We start from the raw sequence: 20,035 nt of genomic DNA, 5'->3' as shown, positions 1-20,035 counted from the left end.
TTGTCCAAGGTCCGTGTAACACGGTCGGACAGTGTTCATCGCACCGGACACACCGGACACCTGAACCGCGGACACGGCCGAGGGACTCGATACAAGGACGTGCATCGACTTCGACAACAGCACCGGCACACAAGACCCTGCCCACAACCAGGTACTGAAAGAACACTGCACGCGCCACACCAGAATTTGACCCTGACAAGCGGAAGGAACAAACGCGTCGTGACGTCACGGTCACGGATGACGTCATACATCGTTACGTTCGTATTCCAAGGCCCGCACTCTTACCTTTCATGCCGCGGCCGTGAGAGGACGTCATCGGTACCGTGTAATGCCGTGTGCGAGAGGAAGGGAAGGAGAGGCAAACGGACAAGTGAGGACGAGGTGTGCAGCGGCTGCGCGCGTGCACACTCCCACACTCCCCCCACCTCGTCTCCTTTCAAACTCCTCGAAATTTCACACCCGTGGAAACAGCTCGGAGCACGTGAAACGCTCAATTATTCATGTGTATCATTGTGTTCGATCCCACGACGTGCGTCTTGTACGGAACGTCCCGATTAAAACGCTCCAAACATGTCAAGGCACTTAACGCACCCAGTTATTCGCTTACATTTGGCTCCTCCCACTTATTCGCACGAGTCGCGGCTCCTCCCACTCCTTGCTTGAGTCGCGGCTCCTCCCACTCCGCACTCGAGTCGAGGCTCCTCCCACTCCTTGCTTGAGTCGCGGCCCCTCCCACTCCTTGCTTGAGTCGCGGCTCCTCCCACTCCTTGCTTGAGTCGCGGCTCCTCCCACTCCTTGCTTGAGTCGCGGCTCCTCCCACTCCTTGCTTGAGTCGCGGCTCCTCCCACTCCTTGCTTGAGTCGCGGCTCCTCCCACTCCGCACTCGAGTCGAGGCTCCTCCCACTCCTTGCTTGAGTCGCGGCGCCTCCCACTTATTCGCAAGAGTCGCGGCTCCTCCCACTCCTTGCTTGAGTCGCGGCTCCTCCCACTCCGCACACGAGTCGAGGCTCCTCCCACTCCTTGCTTGAGTCGCGGCTCCTCCCACTCCTTGCTTGAGTCGCGGCTCCTCCCACTCCTTGCTTGAGTCGCGGCTCCTCCCACTCCACACTCGAGTCGCGGCTCCTCCCATTTCCGCGTTTAAGTTGTGGCTCCTGGTTATTCGCAGAGTCGAAGCCCCTCCCACTCGATCAACTTACCCCCTTTTTTGTTATTTTGTGAATACCTTGTCGAGGCTCGTGTAAGAGCTAACACAACGCACAGCGAGGGGGTCATGAGACAAGAGGGGCGGGAGGGACAAAACAGTGGAGAACAGAGACATTAGGAGATCTGTGGAAGGGAGAAGGATGGGGTGGAGAACATGGGGAATACAAGATGGAACATGACAGGGACTTTCAGGAAGGCAGGGAATTTGAAGGAGCTGGGTTTGGGGTGGATTATCAGGGGTAGAAAAGATCGAGGATTTGGATGGGGGATGATAAGAGATGGTGGTGAACAGCTGTTTTGAAGACCTGGAGGGAGGAATGGGATTGAAGAGGGTGTGGGAGTTTATTCCAAAGGCAGGAAAAAAGAGGAATGAAAGAGGGAAGGTGAACAGTGATTCGTGATTTTGGTAGTTTTCCCAGAAGGGGGTTGTTGGTGGACCTTGAGCGCCCTGCGGAAATATGGTGGGGGCAAATCGCAGACACAGCAAGGGGGGCGAGACTGGAGAGGAGATGGAAGAAGACAGAAAGACCACCGACCTGCCTGTCGTGAGAGAGTGAGAGGCACAAAGACCTGAGAGAGAGGCTCCTCATTGCAGGAGATACCAATGATCCTAAATACTTTGGTTTCCACAGCGTGAAGCTGGGAAAGGGGAGAGGCAGGAGCACCAGCCCAGAGGGGAGAGCAGTGCTCCATCAGGCTGCGGACGACAGCTTTGCATGTGGTCAGGAGCTCAGGTGTGCCGAGGAAGGACTTTGCACGACGGAGGATGCTGAGTCGGCGAGTGGTTTTGGAGGCCGGATTGGAAATGTGGATTTCCCAGGAAAGATCATGGCAGATGACCCTGAGCAAATGAGAGGGTGAGTGGAACAGAGAGAAGGTGAACAAGAGCAGAGGAGTTCTTGTAGCCACCAGTGTCTCCTGGACTGTGTCGTGCGTCCTTTTCATCCGAGAAGGTATAAAAACAGTTCTGTCCCGGTGTCCATCCTCGACACTGCTTGGACGACCGGACCACATCTCCCTCCCTACTCGCTCTGTTTCTCCAGTTTTTCACCCACTGGTAGCGGGCTCGTCGATGCGCCGCTCCCTTAATGCTTCCGACGGCGCATTCGGAGAATTCAAAGATTCCGTCAAAATTGCGTACGTAAAAAATAGATTCGCCTTGTCTCGTCCCACAGTTAAAATGACATTTAAATGTCATTTTAACTCCATCACATACCTCAAGTCCTCAAGTCGCTCTGTTGTAAAGAGTATTTATTTAAATTGACATCCGATGATCCGAGAATTCCCAAAAATCAAAATACAGTAATTGTTTTACAAACGCGTCGAGGGACGTACGTGCATTCTCTGGTGGACACGGGACGGACCTGGCACACTGTATTTGGCCAATCGTACAAACTCGTGCTTCCGGGTTCGTCTCGAGGCATTTTCAAGGTGAGTAGCGCGTGTTGTATATAGATTCTGGTAGATTTCTGTCAAAAAAACATAATCTAACGAATTATATTGTCTACAGAAGCACCTGTTTTAATTTAACACATCCGCACACTAATATTGTAATGTTATCTCTTACCTCATTTTCGTTTTTACTTTAAAAAAAAAAAACATTTTTTAACCACTTCCGGGTTCGTCTCGGGACATTTTCAAAGTTGAGTAACGCGTGTTGTATATAGATTTCTCGTAGATTTCTGTCAAAAAAACATAATCCGACGAATTATATTATCTACAGAAGCACCTGTTTTAATTTAACACATCCGCACAATAATATTATAATGTCATCTCTTACCTCATTTTCGTTTTTATTTAAAAAAAACTTTTTAACTACTTCCGGTTCACGAGTTTAACCGGGGGTCGTGCAGCGTGTTCCGTGCTGTGAGCAGCGTAATGTGTGCGAGCCGTGTGAGCCTTGGGTTGTTGCGCCGTGTCCTCTCATGCTTTCCTGGAGACGTGAGCCTCTCGCTGGCGTACGGGTCCGGCGTGCTGGCTCAGCGTGGCTCCAAATCGGGGGTACGTAGGAGGTACCCGGCGTGTTGGACACAGAACGTTTTAATACAGTACTTTTAATCGCGCTAATCCACATCGATCGTCGTGTCATCAAACTTGTAATAATCTTGGAATCAATCATAAACTTTATCATCATCAGGATGAGATAATTCAAATACCGGAAATTAGTCCATAACTTTGGCATGCTGCAACACAACAAACAACACTGTACTTCAAATCATCACCACTATCATCATCATCATCATCATCACCATCATCATCGTCACCATCACTCCCATCACCATCATAATCATCACCACCACCATCATTATCATCACCACCACCATCACTATCATCATCATCACCACCATCATCACTCCCACCACCACCACCATCATCATCTCCATCATTATCATCATCACCATCACTCCCATCACCCCCACCATCATCATCACCATCACTCCCATCATCACCATCATCACTCCCATCATCATCACCATCACAATCAGCATCATAATCATCACCATCACTCTCCCCTCCACCACCATCATAATCGTCACCACAATCACCATCAGCATTAGCACCACCACCACCATCACCATCACTACTATCACCACCATCATCACCATCACTCCCACCACCGCCATCATCATCATCACCATCATCACTTCCACCACCACCACCATCATCACCGCCACCACCATCACCACCACCACCATCATCACCCCCACCATCATCACCACCCCCACCATCATCATCACCACTATCATCACCATCATCATCATCACCATCACCACCACCATCACAATCATCAGCATCATCATCACCACCATCATCATCATCAGCACCACCACCACCATCATCATCGTCACCACCACCACCATCATCACCACTATCACTATCATCATCACCATCATCACCACTATCACTATCATCATCACCATCATCATAATCATCATCACCACCACCATCATCACTCCCACCACCATCATTAATTCCACCACCACCACCATCATCATAAATGTCACCACCATCACCATCACCACCACTATCATCATCATCACTCCCACCATCACCATCATCATCACCATCATCACTTCCACCACCATCATCATAAATGTCACCACCATCACCACCACCACCACTATCATCATCATCACTCCCACCATCACCATCATCATCACCATCATCACTTCCACCACCATCATCATAAATGTCACCACCACCACTATCATCATCATCACTCCCACCATCACCAACATCATCACCATCACTTCCACCACCACCACCACCATCATCATAATCGTCACCACCACCACCACATCATCATCATCATCACTCCCACCATCATCATCATCATCATGGGTAAATACACTCCTGAAGTAGTTGTTGAGGGTCCCTGCTTTCTTTTCATTTGTTGTGGTGAGTGAACCATCCTCCTTAACGAGGTTCCCAACCCCCTTTCTCCCCTTTGCTTTGTTGTTGACCTACCTCCTGAAGCCTTTTGGGTTGTCTCAAACGCTGTGAACAAGCTCTTCCTCGAACTTGATGTTTAATGATCACGTGATCGGTTGATCCATCGTCGTGTAATTGAACTTGTAATGATCTTCGAATAGATCATGAAGTGTGTCATGATGGTGAGGTAATTAAATTATGGGGATTGAAACCCGAACTTTGGGAATGAGGCAACCCAACGAACAGCACGACTGTACTCTTAACACACCTTGCACCTACATCACTTCTGGTTGAGGCTGGAAGGATAGCCAAAAGGTGTGTACTTTCGACTCCGAGCTGTTCAGTCTTGGTTCGAATCCCGAGTGAGCTGTGGACCGTCCTGCTGGTCCCTCGGATGGACATTAAGCTGGTTGTCCCATAGGCCAGCATTAGTTGGTGGACGTTAAAGACCCCACGGTGTAATTCGGGAAGAGTAGGCGAGTTATTGCCGACACCCTGAACAAATTACAAATTACTGCTCTGTCCTGCAAGGGGGCACTGCATCAGCTGTACTCCCAGGAGTGATTCAACCAGCAGCTCCATGAATGAAAGAATCACTTTCGTGCGTCCAAGACTATGATGAAATTGAGGCTGGCTATCTCCTCGTTGTTTTTTTTATGATTCGTTCCATGGAACCCTCAAGGACTTCTCTGCGGACTCATCATTATCTCGTCCGGAGTTTTTAATTTTTCCCTAAACAGCTCCAGGTTGTACTTGTTGTTCAACAGGACTATCTGTATATCTACACATCATCTCGAGACATACAGTAGCCTCGACATACATCTTGGTGGCATAATGGTTAGAACGTCTGCCCTGAGTAGAGAGAGTACCCATGATGCGGTATGTAGGCTCCATATTGTTTGTCAAGACAAACAAACGAGGAAAGGTAAACAAGAGCTAACAAGGCCAAATAATTAGCGTAACCTTCCATCGCAGTGAATTGGAATAACGAGATGAACGTGCTAGATTGTCGAGCAACTGATGCTATCGTTGCCATGGAAGTGGACACTGCTATCCACGAACGAGGTTGGCGACAATTTTGCAGGTTGATTGACCTAAATGGCCTCGTCCTGCATAGACGTTCCTTGGAAGGAAACTTGTCTTGTTATTTGTCTGTCTCGATGCATATTTACACACATATTGTTACGGCTGTGGAAATTTGCACAACACCAGAAAGGTCCTTAGATCTGTTATGCCAGTAAGTTTATGTGCAGATAGTTCCCCACCATTGTTTTGAGGGTGTTATTCGTGTTCACCGGGCTGCGACGCTTTGAGATAGCCGTTTTTCTTTTCTTTAACATTATTTTGGACCAATCATCCCAAAACAACCAAATCGCCACCACCAACATCATTCCCAAACAACAACTCAAACACCACCACCTTTACCTCTTTACCTCCACAACTCCACCCTGCAAACATCGCTTCACCGCCCTTCTCAAACGACGCCCACAACAACCAAATCGTCACCACCAACATCGTTCCCAAACAACCACAACCAAACCACCACCACCTTCGCCTCTTTACCCTTCACTACCATCAACAACGCCATCCCGCAAACAACGCTTCACCTCCATCCCGGAGACAACGCCATCTTCGCGCTGGCAGGCGAAGCTTCGGTGAATTACACACATCGGCACGGCCGGGACGAAGCCGCGCTGGCAGGCGAAGCTTCGGTGAATTACTCACATTGGCACGGCCGGGACGAAGTCGCGCTGGCAGGCGAAGCTTCGGTGAATTACACACATCGGCACGGCCGGGACGAAGCCGCGCTGGCAGGCGAAGCTTCGGTGAATTACTCACATCGGCGCGGCCGGGACGAAGCCGCGCTGGCAGGCGAAGCTTCGGTGAATTACACACATCGGATGCGAGCCTGCGCATCCGGGTGGAGAACGCCGGAGAGAGCTCACCGGCCAAGCCGGGTGCCTGAGGACAGGCGCGGCCACGCCAGGCCATGGGGGAGTAGACGTCGCGACTTGCCCACCGTCGCGCCACGAGGGCGCGGGTAAGACCCTTTGGTTTCGTGGGCCTGACCGTTCATCCAGGCTCCACGTCATATTCGATCCACGGACCTGTCTGCCACCCTTATCTTTGGGGGTGGCTTTTCTTTGCTTTTTGTGTAAATGTATGTGGTGGCGCCGTCTAGTAAGTAGACTTGTGTAAGTGACTGTGCTTGTGAATAAACCTTTGCTTGTAGTCGGTGGTATTGCTTTCTTGCCTGTATCCGTGTTTTATTCCTTGTTGGCAGTACATACATGCATGACTCATTCATTGCCTTGCCTGTATATACGTGCAACTGTAAATAAATGTGCTTTGTTTGAATGTTCCCAGTTCATTGCGTCCTTTCCCGTTGAAAGTGCTATCTTGCATCACGGAAGAAATTGGTAGAGGGGTGTAAGCACCCAGAAAACAGAATCACATCCGTCGAGGTCGGTGATAACACCGCTCGGTTATCACTGTAGCACGGAATGGACCGCTTAAGCAGTTTGTGTCCTCGGCCGACCTGCGGCGAGGTACGATCGCCCGGTCGACTACTCGCGCAGGTACTTAAGTAGGTCGAATTTGGCGAGCAACCCTATCCTGCGCGGGTGGGCAATTGGCACGATCGTGGTGAGGTTAACCCCCCACCCGTGACTGGCTCCTGGTGGTAGTTCCAGGAGGGTCACGACTGAATTGTCCATCCGGTGGGCGACGCGGTTGTGATTGGAGTTACGCAATCGCTTGCACGCCAGGCGGGCCAGAATTCGCAACAATATCTATCTCTATACATCATGAAATCCCTATACGCAAGTTTTAACCTCCCACAACGAAGCGCAATTTCTGGGCCTGCTACTCCCACATCACAGTCAGGTTGGTGGCCTCTCTGTCTTCTGCCCTCTCCTTTCTGATGTTGTACCCTCTGTTCACTCCCAGGTATCTCCAGGATACATGCATTCTGCCAGTAACCCCATTCTGGTGAAACCCACAAAATCCAGGCTGGCTGCTCACATCCACTCCTTTGTTCCTGTTTTATGTCACTTGTGGAACCAACTTGATCGGTCTGTTCAATCTCATTCTTCCCTCAAGGGCTTCAAGATCACTGGTCATGCTCCTCCTGCTCCTGCGTTCCACCTCTCCTTCACACTGTTATGTCTTTGCCGGCCAGGTCGATCACGAGTTGCCTGTCTCTCGGACCTGCTTCCAGACCTTTGACCCTGAAGCCGACGAGCCGCAGATAACTCCGCAGCATGATTGGTTGCTAAGCAACCACGGACGCCGTTGAAGGTGGCTAAATCTGGTAGGGTCCCCGTGCTCAAATCTCCCGTTACCTTCCTGGTTATTTAGTTATCCCACATGTGGAACCGTGCTCTCGACACCCCACCCTTATCTTTTAATTGGGTACGACCGAGCAGAACTGCGACTGAGACATTGGTTTGTCTATCATTGTGAACCAGTGAGGTACAACCTCCCATCGACTCATGACTACTATGTGCAGCCAATGGAGGAAACAGATGATCGAATAGGTTTGGAAAGTTAATAATGATTTAACAAAGGCATGTATTTACGAGCAGGTATTCACAAAAAAAGGCTCAACCCCGAGCACATGGCGTAAAGAAGCCCTTACACATTTGGCTTATCACTAAAGACAACACAGGCACGCCTCATTCACCTGGCAAAGTTGACTCAAGTAAGGGGATTGAAAGAGGAAGAAGAACAAGTCGGGGCACATTGTCGACCCCTTTCTCACCCACATGTGAGCTGGCAGGCCCACGTGGATCCCAACTTGAAGGGGAAGGGAAAAGTACGAAGAGCGGAAAGCGGACGCTGTGGTGCAGCGTGTTGGGAGAGGTGCGGTGTATGCAATATGTGCACGAGAGGAAACCGTGAGGGTGTAAGTCAGTAACCCCACCCCGATGGGTCAAGAGGTAATCGTTGACGCTCTCTGTGTCCTGACGGGTCAAGAGGCAACGGTTGAGTTATTTTATGCGTCCCAAGTAAACAGATTGGAAGTAGCGTTGTAAGAGAAAGATCATGTAAGTCAGTGTGTTTTGCCGCTGTGTCCAGGGAACCTGTGCTGTTCGCCCACTTCCAGCCTGCTCGTCTCAGCCGAGGTTTGCCTTTGTAGAGGTTTGTCTTGTGGCGCAGCTCATCTCGTACCGTTCCCCAGACGCAAAACACCCCCGAGATGCGAAGCAGCCCCGATACCGGTCCTTACTTCCTTCACAGTTCCCTCACTGCAGCGTACTCGGTGATGAATGGCTTTGCAGGGCAGCGATGGCAGCGCTGAAATTGCGCAGTGTGGAGGACTCGGATAGCACTGGAATGGCTTTGAATGATAATGTGTGTGTTTTGTAATGTCGTGTGTGCATGTTGCACTGTAGGAAGGTGTGGGTGAGGAGAGGGGTAAAGAGGGATGGGGAGAGAGAGATTTGAAGGGATAGAGATTTTGGAGAGGGAATAATTACAAAGGGAGGGATTCGGACTTGCCACACAAACACAGCACATTTCCCTGTCCAATGATGCGAGGGGATGGGTAACCTAATTAAACAAAATTGCAAAGGAAATATCTAACCTCGGAATCCCTTATGTGTTGAGTGCGACACAATCTTTCCACAACCACAACAATACTGTTAATTGGTTCACGAGTCAGTAAGTGACCACTATATTCGTTATGGGTGTCTGTCTGTCTGTCTGTCTGTCTGTCCCGAGCATAGCTCCGTGGGTTTTGATCCGATCCTGATAAAATTTGGATGGGAGGTTTATATCATGATCTAGTTGTGTTTTCCTGAGAATGGGCGTGGTGCGCCAATTATTGGCGGAGCCACGCCCAAAAAGCATGTGTTTTTAGGGGGTAGCCGATTTCAAGTTGCATCTTCTCCGAGGGGGTTTGTCAAATATGGCAGGAGTTTCAGTATTTGGTTAGCCCAATGGCACCCGCATAGCCCCACGGAGCTCGATGATTTTTTTTTTTTCATTTTCGTCCCAAGGTCAAGGTCACTCGGTCACGAACTTAGAAAATTGCGATTTTGACATAAAAATCCATCTTCTCCGAGGGGGTTTGTCAAATCTGGCAGGGGTTTCGGTATTTGGTTAGCCCAATGGCACCTGCATAGCCCCACGGAGCTCGATTTTTCATTTTCGTCCCAAGGTCAAGGTCACAAGGTCACGAACTTAGAAAATTGCGAATTTTGACATAAAAATCATATGACCGCCCAAACTTTGAGAGCTGGGATGACAATATTTTTATGCATAATCTTGAGGTCATTCCCCACTTTCAGTCTTGAAACCATTTTGCTCTATCTCGAACACCTTGCCCGTGGCGCCCCCTTCAAGTTTGTTTTTACGCTGATTTCATCAAAGTATGGATAATAAATCCGTGGATTGTGAAATTCCATATAGCCTATATGACGTTATATTGTTCCTGGAATGTTCCAGAGGAAGTTTTGCACCAAAGGTCATAATCCTTGACCTTTGACCTTTAAAGTTCACAAAGGTCAAATTTTCAAAGTTGTGGGAATCGAACCGGGTTTTCGACCTTCTTCGACGAACTAACTCCAATAATCTATAGCACGTATCCTGTTTCCTTATTTTAATGTCCACAACATTGTTTTGTGACCTTTAAAGGTTATGCAAAGGTAAATTTTTTAAAGTTGTTCAGCGAAACCGAGTTTTCGACATTTTGCAGCTAATAACCCGTCGCTCGTACCACATCATGTTGATCATTTTTATAACTTGGTCAAATATTATCACATTGTCTCATCCTTGACTTCTGAAACAATCTACATCGTCAAATACCGCTCGTGAACCATCGTCGTCTTCAGACTTGTTCTCTACTAAAATGTTGAAAAATCTTTTACTTTTGTCTTGCACTTAAAAAATGATTAATTGTGGCATCTCCATCGTTTACGGGTGTGAGGCTATTTTCGGATGATCTTCTGACTTTGCACTATTGTGTGGCCTGCTGATGGGAGATGGCCCTCAATGTGACTCTTTTCTCTGACCTTTCTGTGTAACCCCTTGAAACCCCCCCCCCCCAGAACAACATTCTCGACTTCCTCTTGGCAGTGAACGAACCCACGAGCTGGCACGTCCAGAACCTCAAAATGAACCCACGGCATTATTCGTGCGTACGGATCATGGGACCCCAGTGGATTGCCAAGATACAGCTCAACTATGGAGCTTCTGTCTACTTCAACACCTTGGTACCCTGTGAAGGCAGAGTGAGTGCCTGAGCGCTGTTTTTTGGGGGCTGGTAGGATGGCCTAGAGGTGTGCGCACTCACCTCTCAGCTGCTTAGCTTGTGTTTGAATCTACACCCACATAAAAACCTTCATCCTGATGTCTCTAAGGCATGTGTGTGTGTGTGTGTGTGTGTGTGTGTGTGTGTGTGTGTGTGTGTGTGTGTGTGTGTGTGTGTGTGTGTGTGTGTGTGTGTGTGTGTGTGTGTGTGTGTGTGTGTGTGTGTGTGTGCGCGCGTGCCATCCCTCAGATGGATGTTAAACTGGTGTTCCATCTGCCGGCATTAGCTAGTGGACGTTAATGATCCAACGGTGTCCTTTGCGTAGAGTAGGCGAGCTATCGCTGGCACCCTGAACAAATTACAAGATCCGGCTTTAACCTACATGCCTGGTGTTGGCTTAACGGTTAGGGTGGCGGGATTTGGATCCTTGGCTCTTGAGTTCAAATCCCGCTCAGCTGTTGAATTAATACCAGGTGGGGTTAACTCGACCTGTCATCCTTCCGAGCTTGGCAAAATGAGTGCGAGCTTGCTGGTATCCTGTGTCGGAGTGGCGACCCGTCCAGGATTGTGCCCAATAGCCAAGGAGACTGCTTAGGCAGCACCAACGCTCTTCACAGAGCATGGTCCCAATCTCCTCTCCTCCTTTAATCTACAGGGGAGCACTGCATCAATGGCACAGCTGCATCCCCAGTAAATTATGCCACCAGAAGCAATGTGCTGCACACGAAACGAAAGGAAAGGAACTGTTTTTTCAAAATGAATGAAATTCCTTTAAAGACTCATTTCCGATTACTCTCAGACAGACGAGACGTTAAGCACTCTGTGTTTGCTGATCTTATCAACCCTTCATCTCAGGCCTTGTACATGAAATTAGAATGGCAACCTTTTTTATTTTTTGTCTCTGAGCACGTCATTATTTGCTGGTGTCCTGAGCACTGGCCAAGTTCCTCGTGTGCATCTGTTTGCTGACCATGTTTAGACTGCCACGGCTACTACTTTGCAACTACTGCGCAGCCTGACATTACCATGCAATAACCGTTATCAGTGAATACCAGTGATCCAGCGAACGCGTTGAAATCCATCAAGGTTGCAGTTGGAGTCGGGGCCTACTTAAATGTGTTTGCTATTGCCTCAGCTGATGAAGTATGGGGTGATCAGTACAGAGGATCTGTTGGACGACTTGTTGCACTGGAAGACGTTGTACGTGAGTGGGCGTCTCCACAAACCAGTAAGTGTAAACGAGTCGCTCAAAGCTCGAGCATCGGTCTGATCTGCAGCTGGAGATGCGTCTACGAATGTCACGTCTAAAATGTTCATTGAAAATCCTACAATCGCCTTATTGTTGACGATTGGGTGCGTTCTCGTGTGCTGTGTTCGGAAGGTGAGAATCCTGAGGCAACAGGATGGTGAAGGAAGACTGCACACCGCACTGCAGGTCAACCTGCGCAGTGCCATGACCGCCGCGTTGCTCACTCTACCGGAGAGCTTCAGCGAGGAGCAGCTCTTCACAACCATCGCCGGGCTCTCTTACACGGGTAGAACTGTCAATACTGAATCCTTCCCTGCACTCTTAAACACTGTTACACAGAACGAGAAGCAATCGACTTTTATCTCGATGCAGAAGTTGTGTTCCATAAGTCATCATATGCAGCGTTCCTCAACTAATTGTCAAACTAAACTCTATCTCAAGTCCGTTAGTCGGCAGTCAATCCATCACTCTATCTGGGATATACTTGCTTTATAACCAGGAGATTTCCGCATGGTGGTCGGGGAGGATCGTAGCAAAGTGGAGAACATTGTGCACCCTAACCTCGAAGAGTTCCGACGCCTGTACGCTCAATTCCTGCACGAGAGTCCCTACGTTGTATACCAGCCAAGCCAAGGTCGGCTGGAGGTACGAGAGCACAACAGGGAGTGGTGGTGTAGGGTTGTTTCTGGTAGAGATGGATGGCAATTGATGCGTACCTCCACTGCCTCCAGTTGGACAAGAGTGCAGACACTCAGTTTACACAGCTACTGGCACTGCCCACACATCTGCAACAACAGCTGACAAACCTCGTGGACCCTCCGGGCAGGAACCGTGATGTCGAGGAAGTTCTTCTGCAGATCTCGCAAGATCCAGAGTGCGGTCTTTGGGTGCGAAAAGGTAATTTTTCTGCGGGTCTCGTGAGTTAGAAGGAAATTTTTCGAATTGATCTTTCTTTCTTTCCGTCAAAGAAAAATAAATTAATAATTCGAGCATTAATAGTGTTTGTTCTGATTTGTGTACGCTTGGTGTTGGCTTAATGGTTAGGTGATGGCCTTAGGATCCTCAGGTCCTGAGTTCAATTCCTGCTCGGCTGTTTAATTAACACCAGGTGGGGTTGACTCAACCTGTCATCCTTCCGAGGTCGGCAAAATGAGCACCAGCTTGCTGGGATTATTGAGCCGTTTAAGTATCCTGCGTCGGAGTGGCGACCCGTCCAGGATGGTGCCCAATAACCCAGGTGATTGCTTCAGCAGCACCGACGCTCTGTATGGAGTATGGTCCCGATGGATGGATGGATGATCGGTGTCCTTAATCCAGAACGCCAACCAGCTTCGTGTCAACAAACCAGCGTTCCTTCTTTATTGGACTTGCTTTGGAAGATGTGGAGCTCTTGGCTTCTTTCAATAGTTCTTCGTTCGTATGCAGCACAAAGCTGTGGGGTGGCATCATTGTTTGAGGGTGCGGCTGTGCCACGATGCGATGCCCTCTGCTGGCTGGTTCGGGCTCAAATTTATAATTTGTTCACGGTGCTGGTGATAGCTCGCCTACTTTTCGCGAAGGACACCATGGGATCTTTCACGTTCACCAAATAATGCTGGCAGATGGGATGACCGTTTAACGTCCATCTGAGGGACGGCTCGTGCATTGATGAATCGCCATACTCGCGAAACACTGGGATGGCAGTTTATAGCTGGGCCGAGATTCGAACCCAGGTATACAGCTTAGAGGAGAGTGTGCGTACCGCGAGCTTATCCTGTCAGCCCTACCTCTTCAAATGAAGCCAACCGTCTTGTTTTGAGCCTCTCATTTTATTTTTTTTTATGTAATAAAGGTTAATGTATTGTGAATGATAAGGACGGGAGAGGCAAAACTTCCCCAAATTCCAAAAGGTTGCATTTGACACAAAGCGGTCTTTTTATTATTTGTTTGGATCTCCTTACAGTTATTGAAGACTCGTGGTGGACACATTAGGGGGGGACAGTGTACCTTTACATGAATTACGAGGACAATAGGAGACATTGGATAAATAAACACACTACATGGGATTCCTGCACCATAGGCCTTGGGTTCCAATGGGATGGCAAACAGACAAACTTCCCATGCACCTTGGCACATGTTCAGGCTACCAAATAAATTTTTTTAATCTTAATTAAAGGAAATCAAGTAAGGAAGTGTGATTACAATGGCTGCCAGACAAACGTTGTGCTTTGTTTTTTAATTGCACTCAAATCTTTACAGGAATTTCAACCATTGTGAAGAGGTCGAGCTTGAGTCAAAGCATGAAGGGGATCGTCACCGCAGGTAATCCTATCACTGGGTTTGTGTTTTGAGATGCTCACCGAGACAAAACAACAGCTTAGCACTGCATCACCAACTCTGTTATGGCCTAGTGGTGTGCACACACACATTCACTCACCTCTGAACTGTGTAGCCTGTGTTTCAATCCCCACCCAGATATAAACTGTCATCATGGTGTTTCGCAGGCAGGTTGATTAATCAACGTGTGTGCCGTCCCTTGGATGGACGTTAAACCGGCGTCGCATCTTTCAACATCAGTTGCTGATCGTTAAAGATCCCATAGTGCCCTTTTTTGAAGATTTGGCGGGCTATCGCCGGCACCCTGGCCAAATTCCTGTCATAACCTACAGGGGGCACTGCATTAGCGGCAAAGCCGTGCTCTTGGAAACGATGCACCCAGCAGCCGTAGGTTGCATATGAAGCGGCACCCTCCTTGATGCATCGCCCTTCCTGTGCAGCACCATTGTGATGGTGTTACAATCAGACCAGGAATCGAACCCTGGCTACACAGCTCACAATGCAGGAGTACGCTAACTCTGAGCTATCCCATCATCCCAATCCATCAGCTCCTGGATGTCTAATGACCTGATGTAGTTAACCAGACAAACGTCGACTTAGCCTGGCAACATGAGTGGTAAGAATGTATGTTTGGCATTGTTCATTTTGTTCATTTACAGGTCCTGTGAAGGCGATCAGGTACAGTGCGCAGAAGGTGAAGAAAATGTGGAAAGGATTTCTCACTTCGAGGAGATGATGCTGTGCATCAATTGCTGGAACAATTAAATTGTTGCTGGTGGCCATTAAAACATGTGTATGTGCCGTGTATGTGATTGAACGACTGTGATGCTGCATATCCCAGGGCTGGCAGGATGGCCTCGACCTTGAGGTACACACACTCACCTCTAAGCTCTCTCGCATGGGTTTGAATCCCAACCCAACTATAAACCGTCATCCCGGTGTTTCACAGGCAGGGTGATTCATCAATGTGTGTGCCGTCCATCGGATGGACGTGAAACGGGAATCCCGCCTGCCGACATGATTTGGTGGATATTGAAGATCCCACATCGGTGAGCTATTGCCGGCACCCTGGCCAAATTCCAAATTCCAAATTCCTGCTCTAACTTACAAAGGGCATTACATGAGGGGCACAGGTATGCCCTCAGCCAATGACGCTACCTCACAGCCTTGTGCGGTACACAAAAGAAGAAGACTGTATATCCCTGCATTGTACCATAACCTTCGCTGGAGTAATTTCGATGGAACACTAATGGATAGTTAAGTTTTAAAAATAAAGAATATTCCATTCAGATGGTCCTATTGATCCATTTTGACCCACAACCGGGGCGTAACTTGGTGGTGCGGGCATGGAGGAATAGTTTTGATTGGTTGTCGCACCTGCGAATAAAATGTGCCCACAGAAGACCTCATTCACCACCGGGGTGTTACTTGTTAACAAAATATTTACCCTCGCCGAAGGAGAGGGTATTACATATTGCATCAGGAAGTACTCCTCGTGGGGAATGTGATTTTTTTTTTTTGATGACGTCTTAATTGCACATGTGGAACGCTACATCCGGTCAGTATGAAAATTTTTGAGGGTCATCTTGGGATAAAATGGTGCACAAATTTTTTTTTTCATGATGTCATTGGTCACGTGATTCAGCAGCCACATTGTTTTGTTTGTTTTTTTAAAGCTAAAAAAACTTCTCTGAAATGGCTGAACCAGTCATCACTGCCGGCAGTTATAAAGTGGCATTTCGAATCGTGTCTCTTATTAATTACGTAACGCACCAACACACAAACGCCACACAACACACCACAAAAAAAAAAAAAACAACACAAACAAAATACCACACAAAACAAGTCCTGGCGAGGATCTGCGATGTCTGATTGCTCTTTTTCTTGTTTTTTTGTTTTTTTTTTCCTCTACAAAAGCTGAAAATATGGTTACTAATTTCAGCATAAAAACTAGCGGTCTGTGTTGGCTGCACAAGAGAGACGTGTTGCATTTCTCTGACGAGCAACTAATCAGTTTTACAAAGTCAGAGTGATGCAGCTGCTATTTGCCGGAGTACTTATGCTGTTATGTACAATACAATATGGAGTCCTCTGCAATAAGGAAGGCGGGGGTTTTCCAAATCATCGGAGAGTAAATGTAGATGAGGAACAAGATTGGGCACAACACACTACATGCGGAAGTCCAGTCTTTGTTGGGAGATGAGAGGTTTACATTGATAACACAACTGTGTAAGTGGAGGAAGTCAGAAGGCCATGTGTCGAGGTGGCCTTGTATGCCGCAGGGCGGTGAGCTTGGCAAAGCAGAGCAGGATTTTCGACAATGTTGAAGGCTTAAGAGTTATCCCAGGAGAAGTTCTTGTCTTCTTGTTTGAAATTTAGTACTTACGACCAATGCTGAGGGAGAATCAGCAGCAGTTTCATGGCTGATTTTCTGGGATGGAATGTATTTATTTATTTATTTGTTTTTATACATGCTCCTAGCCTCATGGAAGAGTTATGACGCAGAACAAAATCAGGACAATACAACAAAGGGAACAGCAGGAGAAAGGGGAAACACCAACAGCAGGGCGGAGGGAGAAAGTGGATGGAAATCGACAAACAAGGGATGCACGTAACGAAGAGGGGTAAGGGAGAACGTAACGAGTGGACAAGATGGATACATAAGCAAAATTTTGGGAGGGATGGGGGATGGTTTAATGGGTGTAGAAAAGATCATGGTTTTCGATGGGGGATGATTTGAGATGCTGGTGAACATCTATCTTGCAGACCTGGAGGGAAGAATGAGATTGAAGAGAGTATGGAAGGTGGTTGTTCTACAGGTGGGGAAAAAGAGGAATAAATGAGTGGAGGTGAGCAGTGATCCTGCATTTAGGCAGTTTCATGAAGAGGGGCCTGCTGGGGGACTGCATGTGTCCTGCAGATACCTGGTTGGGGGGAAGGGAGACAATGCATGGAGAGGACAGAGTGTGCAAGTCCAGAAATAAGGCGGAAGAAGGCAGAGAGACCACTGACCTGTCGGCAATGGCGAAGTCATAGACCCATCGACTCAGCTTCATCACGAGAGATTCCATTGATATCGAAGGCCTTTGAAGGGAATCCAAACTGATGTTGAGAGATTCATTCTGTTTGAAAACAGGAAAGATGATGTCAGTGGTGATGATGGATTCCAAAACTTTGTTTATATTTCAAAGCAATCTGCCTGGTTTGTTCTTGAGAGGATCTGTTTTTGCAACCACAGGTCCAATTGACCTCGTAGTGCCTTAATGCAATCTGCATATAAATATTTGGGATGCAGCCATTCCAGGATGAGTGCTTTTATGTATTCATCATATATATATATATATATATATATATATATATATATATATATATATATATATATATATATATATATATATATATCTCTCTCTCTCTCTCTCTCTCTCTCTCTCTCTCTCTCTCTCTCTCTCTCTCTCTCTCTCTCTCTCTCTCTCTCTCTCTCTCTCTCTCTCATCCCAACTCTCTCTCATCCCAACTCTCTCTCTCTCTCTCTCTCTCTCTCTCTCTCTCATCCCAACTCTCTCTCTCTCTCTCTCTCTCTCTCTCTCTCTCTCTCTCTCTCTCTCTCTCTCTCTCTCTCTCTCTCTCTCTCTCTCTCTCTCTCTCTCTCTCTCTCTCTCTCGTATGCAGCACACTGCTGCTGGTTGCATCATTTACTGAGGGTACAGGTGTGCTGCTGATGTTTCCCGCTTTAGGTTACAGCAGGAATTTCGATTTTGTTGGGGGTGCCAGCGATAGCTTGCCTACTCTGTGAAGGACACCTTGGGTTCTTTAACGTCCACCAACCTCTGCCAGCAAATGGGATTCCCAGTTTACCGTCCATCTGAGGGATGGCACAAATGATGACGAATCTCCCTGTCCGAAACACCAGGATAACCGTTTATAGCTGGGTTGAAATTCGAACCCAAGCTAGACAGCTTAGTGGTGAGTGGTGTTGGAGTACTACAGCCTTCTTCAGGGACAAAAATGATTCTGGATCCAGGTCTCTGTGGATAATAATGATGATGCCGAACAGATCCCATCATCCGATTAGCTGTCCTGGCACACTCACCAATATAATCAATATGCATATCAAACAAAATATAATACATTTCAAGGTTACCAAGAAGTCTTCTTCATAGTGGATTAGAGTAGCTGAAGGTTGGTTCTATTGTTGTCAGGTCCCGTCCAATAGCCTGTGAGAAACGTTTGCCGATGTGAACGAACTTCTGTTTTTCTTGGTGAAACCAGAAGCCCGGTATCAGGCCATTCCAGTTTGCGGTCCAAACCTTGTCGGAAGTATTGGCCTTCTGGTTCAGTGACGACTGTGCAGTATTTTTTTTTATTATCCACAGAGATCTGTTTTATCCTCAAGGTCACTGGCAGGCCACAATGTGAACAATAAAATGTGACTAGGCCAAGTACATGACCTTGCCTAATATCAATGACAATAAAAACCTGTGATGACTTGGTCCAAATTGACTCCCACACCTTGTCTCTGATATTCTTAATAAAGGTCATCATTATCATGTCTCCTGAAGTTAGTGTAGTCTTGTAAATTTTCCAGTCTGCACTATGGATGGTACTTGGTTAAATTGGTGGATGGTGTTTAGAGTGCTCATGATTGGGTGATGCTCAGTGCAAGTTGAAACGCTCAAACCTTGTCTAGACCCTGTTTGAAAGCTTCAACAGACTGAGCATCCACAACATTCTGGGGAAGACTGTTCCAGTCTTTAACTACCCTCTGACTGAAGAAATGTTTCCTCCTGCACTTTGGCGCAAAGAGTTTAAGGGAGTGGCTTCGCGTTGAAGGGTATTGAGCCGGTGTGAAGAAATGTTGCGGTCTCATCCGGTCGATTCCGTGGAGCACGTTAAATGTTTGGATTATATCACCATGGCGGTGGCAGTAGAAAAGCGAAAACATTCAAACGCCGGGGTCTCTCTGGATCGGAAATTTAACGGAGCAAAGGAATCATCCTTGGAATTTGTCTCTGGACCTTCTCAACTACATCGATGTCCATCAGGAATATAGGGTGCCAGGCAATGTTTCCGTACTCCAACAATGGATGTACCAGTGCCTGGAACATCACAGGGAGGGTTTCTTCATCCAGACTCACAAAGGATCATTTGGTTAGCCTAAGTGTCTGGTTGGCCTTGTTAACCTGAACTGCCACATGCTTATGGAAGCTCAATTCCCTATCCATGATGGTTCCAAGGTCAATCTCCTCAATCACTTCCCGCAACTCTGCATTCCCCATATGGTATGACTTCCTGATGTTACCTCTACCCAGGTGCAGAGTCTTGCATTTGTTCAGATTGAAAGGAATTCACCAGAGTGTGACCATTCCATGGCACTATCTGCTGCAGGTCCTTCTGGACGACTAAAGTCGATGCTTGGTTAAAACCTGGTCCACACACTTTGGCATCATCCGCGTAGAGTTGGATACTGCTACAGATTGAAAGCAGCAGGTCATTGATGAATATGACAAATGGTGATGAACCAAGGCTACTACCTTGCAGTATTCCACTGATTTTGCCCAATCTGACTTGGCTCCATTCAC

General features: G+C 47.7%; 2 protein-coding genes across 9 annotated transcripts in view; one reads left to right on the top strand and one right to left on the bottom strand.

The window, feature by feature from the left end:
* The window catches only part of LOC147008907 (6-phosphofructo-2-kinase/fructose-2,6-bisphosphatase 3-like), a 40,203-nt gene extending 39,573 nt beyond the window's left edge, over window positions 1-630 (bottom strand). For 4 of the 6 annotated variants that reach the window (XM_085863880.1, XM_085863881.1, XM_085863882.1 and 1 more), the window contains exon 1: window positions 286-595. In XM_085863880.1, coding sequence (XP_085720006.1) covers window positions 286-316 — 31 coding nt within the window. In that variant the 5' untranslated portion in view covers window positions 317-595. The other 2 variants (XM_085863886.1, XM_085863883.1) reach the window with 2 other exon arrangements.
* TAMM41 (TAM41 mitochondrial translocator assembly and maintenance homolog) lies at window positions 14-15,261 on the top strand. Of its 3 annotated transcripts, none has more exons than XM_085863889.1 (8): window positions 14-151; window positions 10,689-10,871; window positions 12,027-12,119; window positions 12,273-12,426; window positions 12,640-12,785; window positions 12,872-13,037; window positions 14,379-14,441; window positions 15,116-15,261. In XM_085863889.1, exons 2-8 carry the CDS (start codon window positions 10,755-10,757, stop codon window positions 15,190-15,192), a joined length of 816 nt encoding a protein of 271 aa, XP_085720015.1. In that variant the 5' UTR covers window positions 14-151; window positions 10,689-10,754; the 3' UTR covers window positions 15,193-15,261. The 3 variants fall into 3 exon arrangements, with proteins under 3 accessions (XP_085720015.1, XP_085720016.1, XP_085720014.1); XM_085863890.1 differs by lacking the exon at window positions 14-151 and adding an exon at window positions 2,039-2,060; XM_085863888.1 differs by lacking the exon at window positions 14-151 and adding an exon at window positions 3,011-3,204.
* Window positions 15,262-20,035: the final 4,774 nt, after the last annotated feature.

The sequence above is a fragment of the Eptatretus burgeri genome, chromosome 18 (genome assembly GCF_056783735.1).
Source record: "Eptatretus burgeri isolate ZD-2024b chromosome 18, Ebu_testis_v1, whole genome shotgun sequence".
NCBI lineage: Eukaryota > Metazoa > Chordata > Myxini > Myxiniformes > Myxinidae > Eptatretus > Eptatretus burgeri.
Note: the sequence above shows the minus strand (reverse complement) of the source record. Positions and strands in the feature narration are given on the sequence as shown.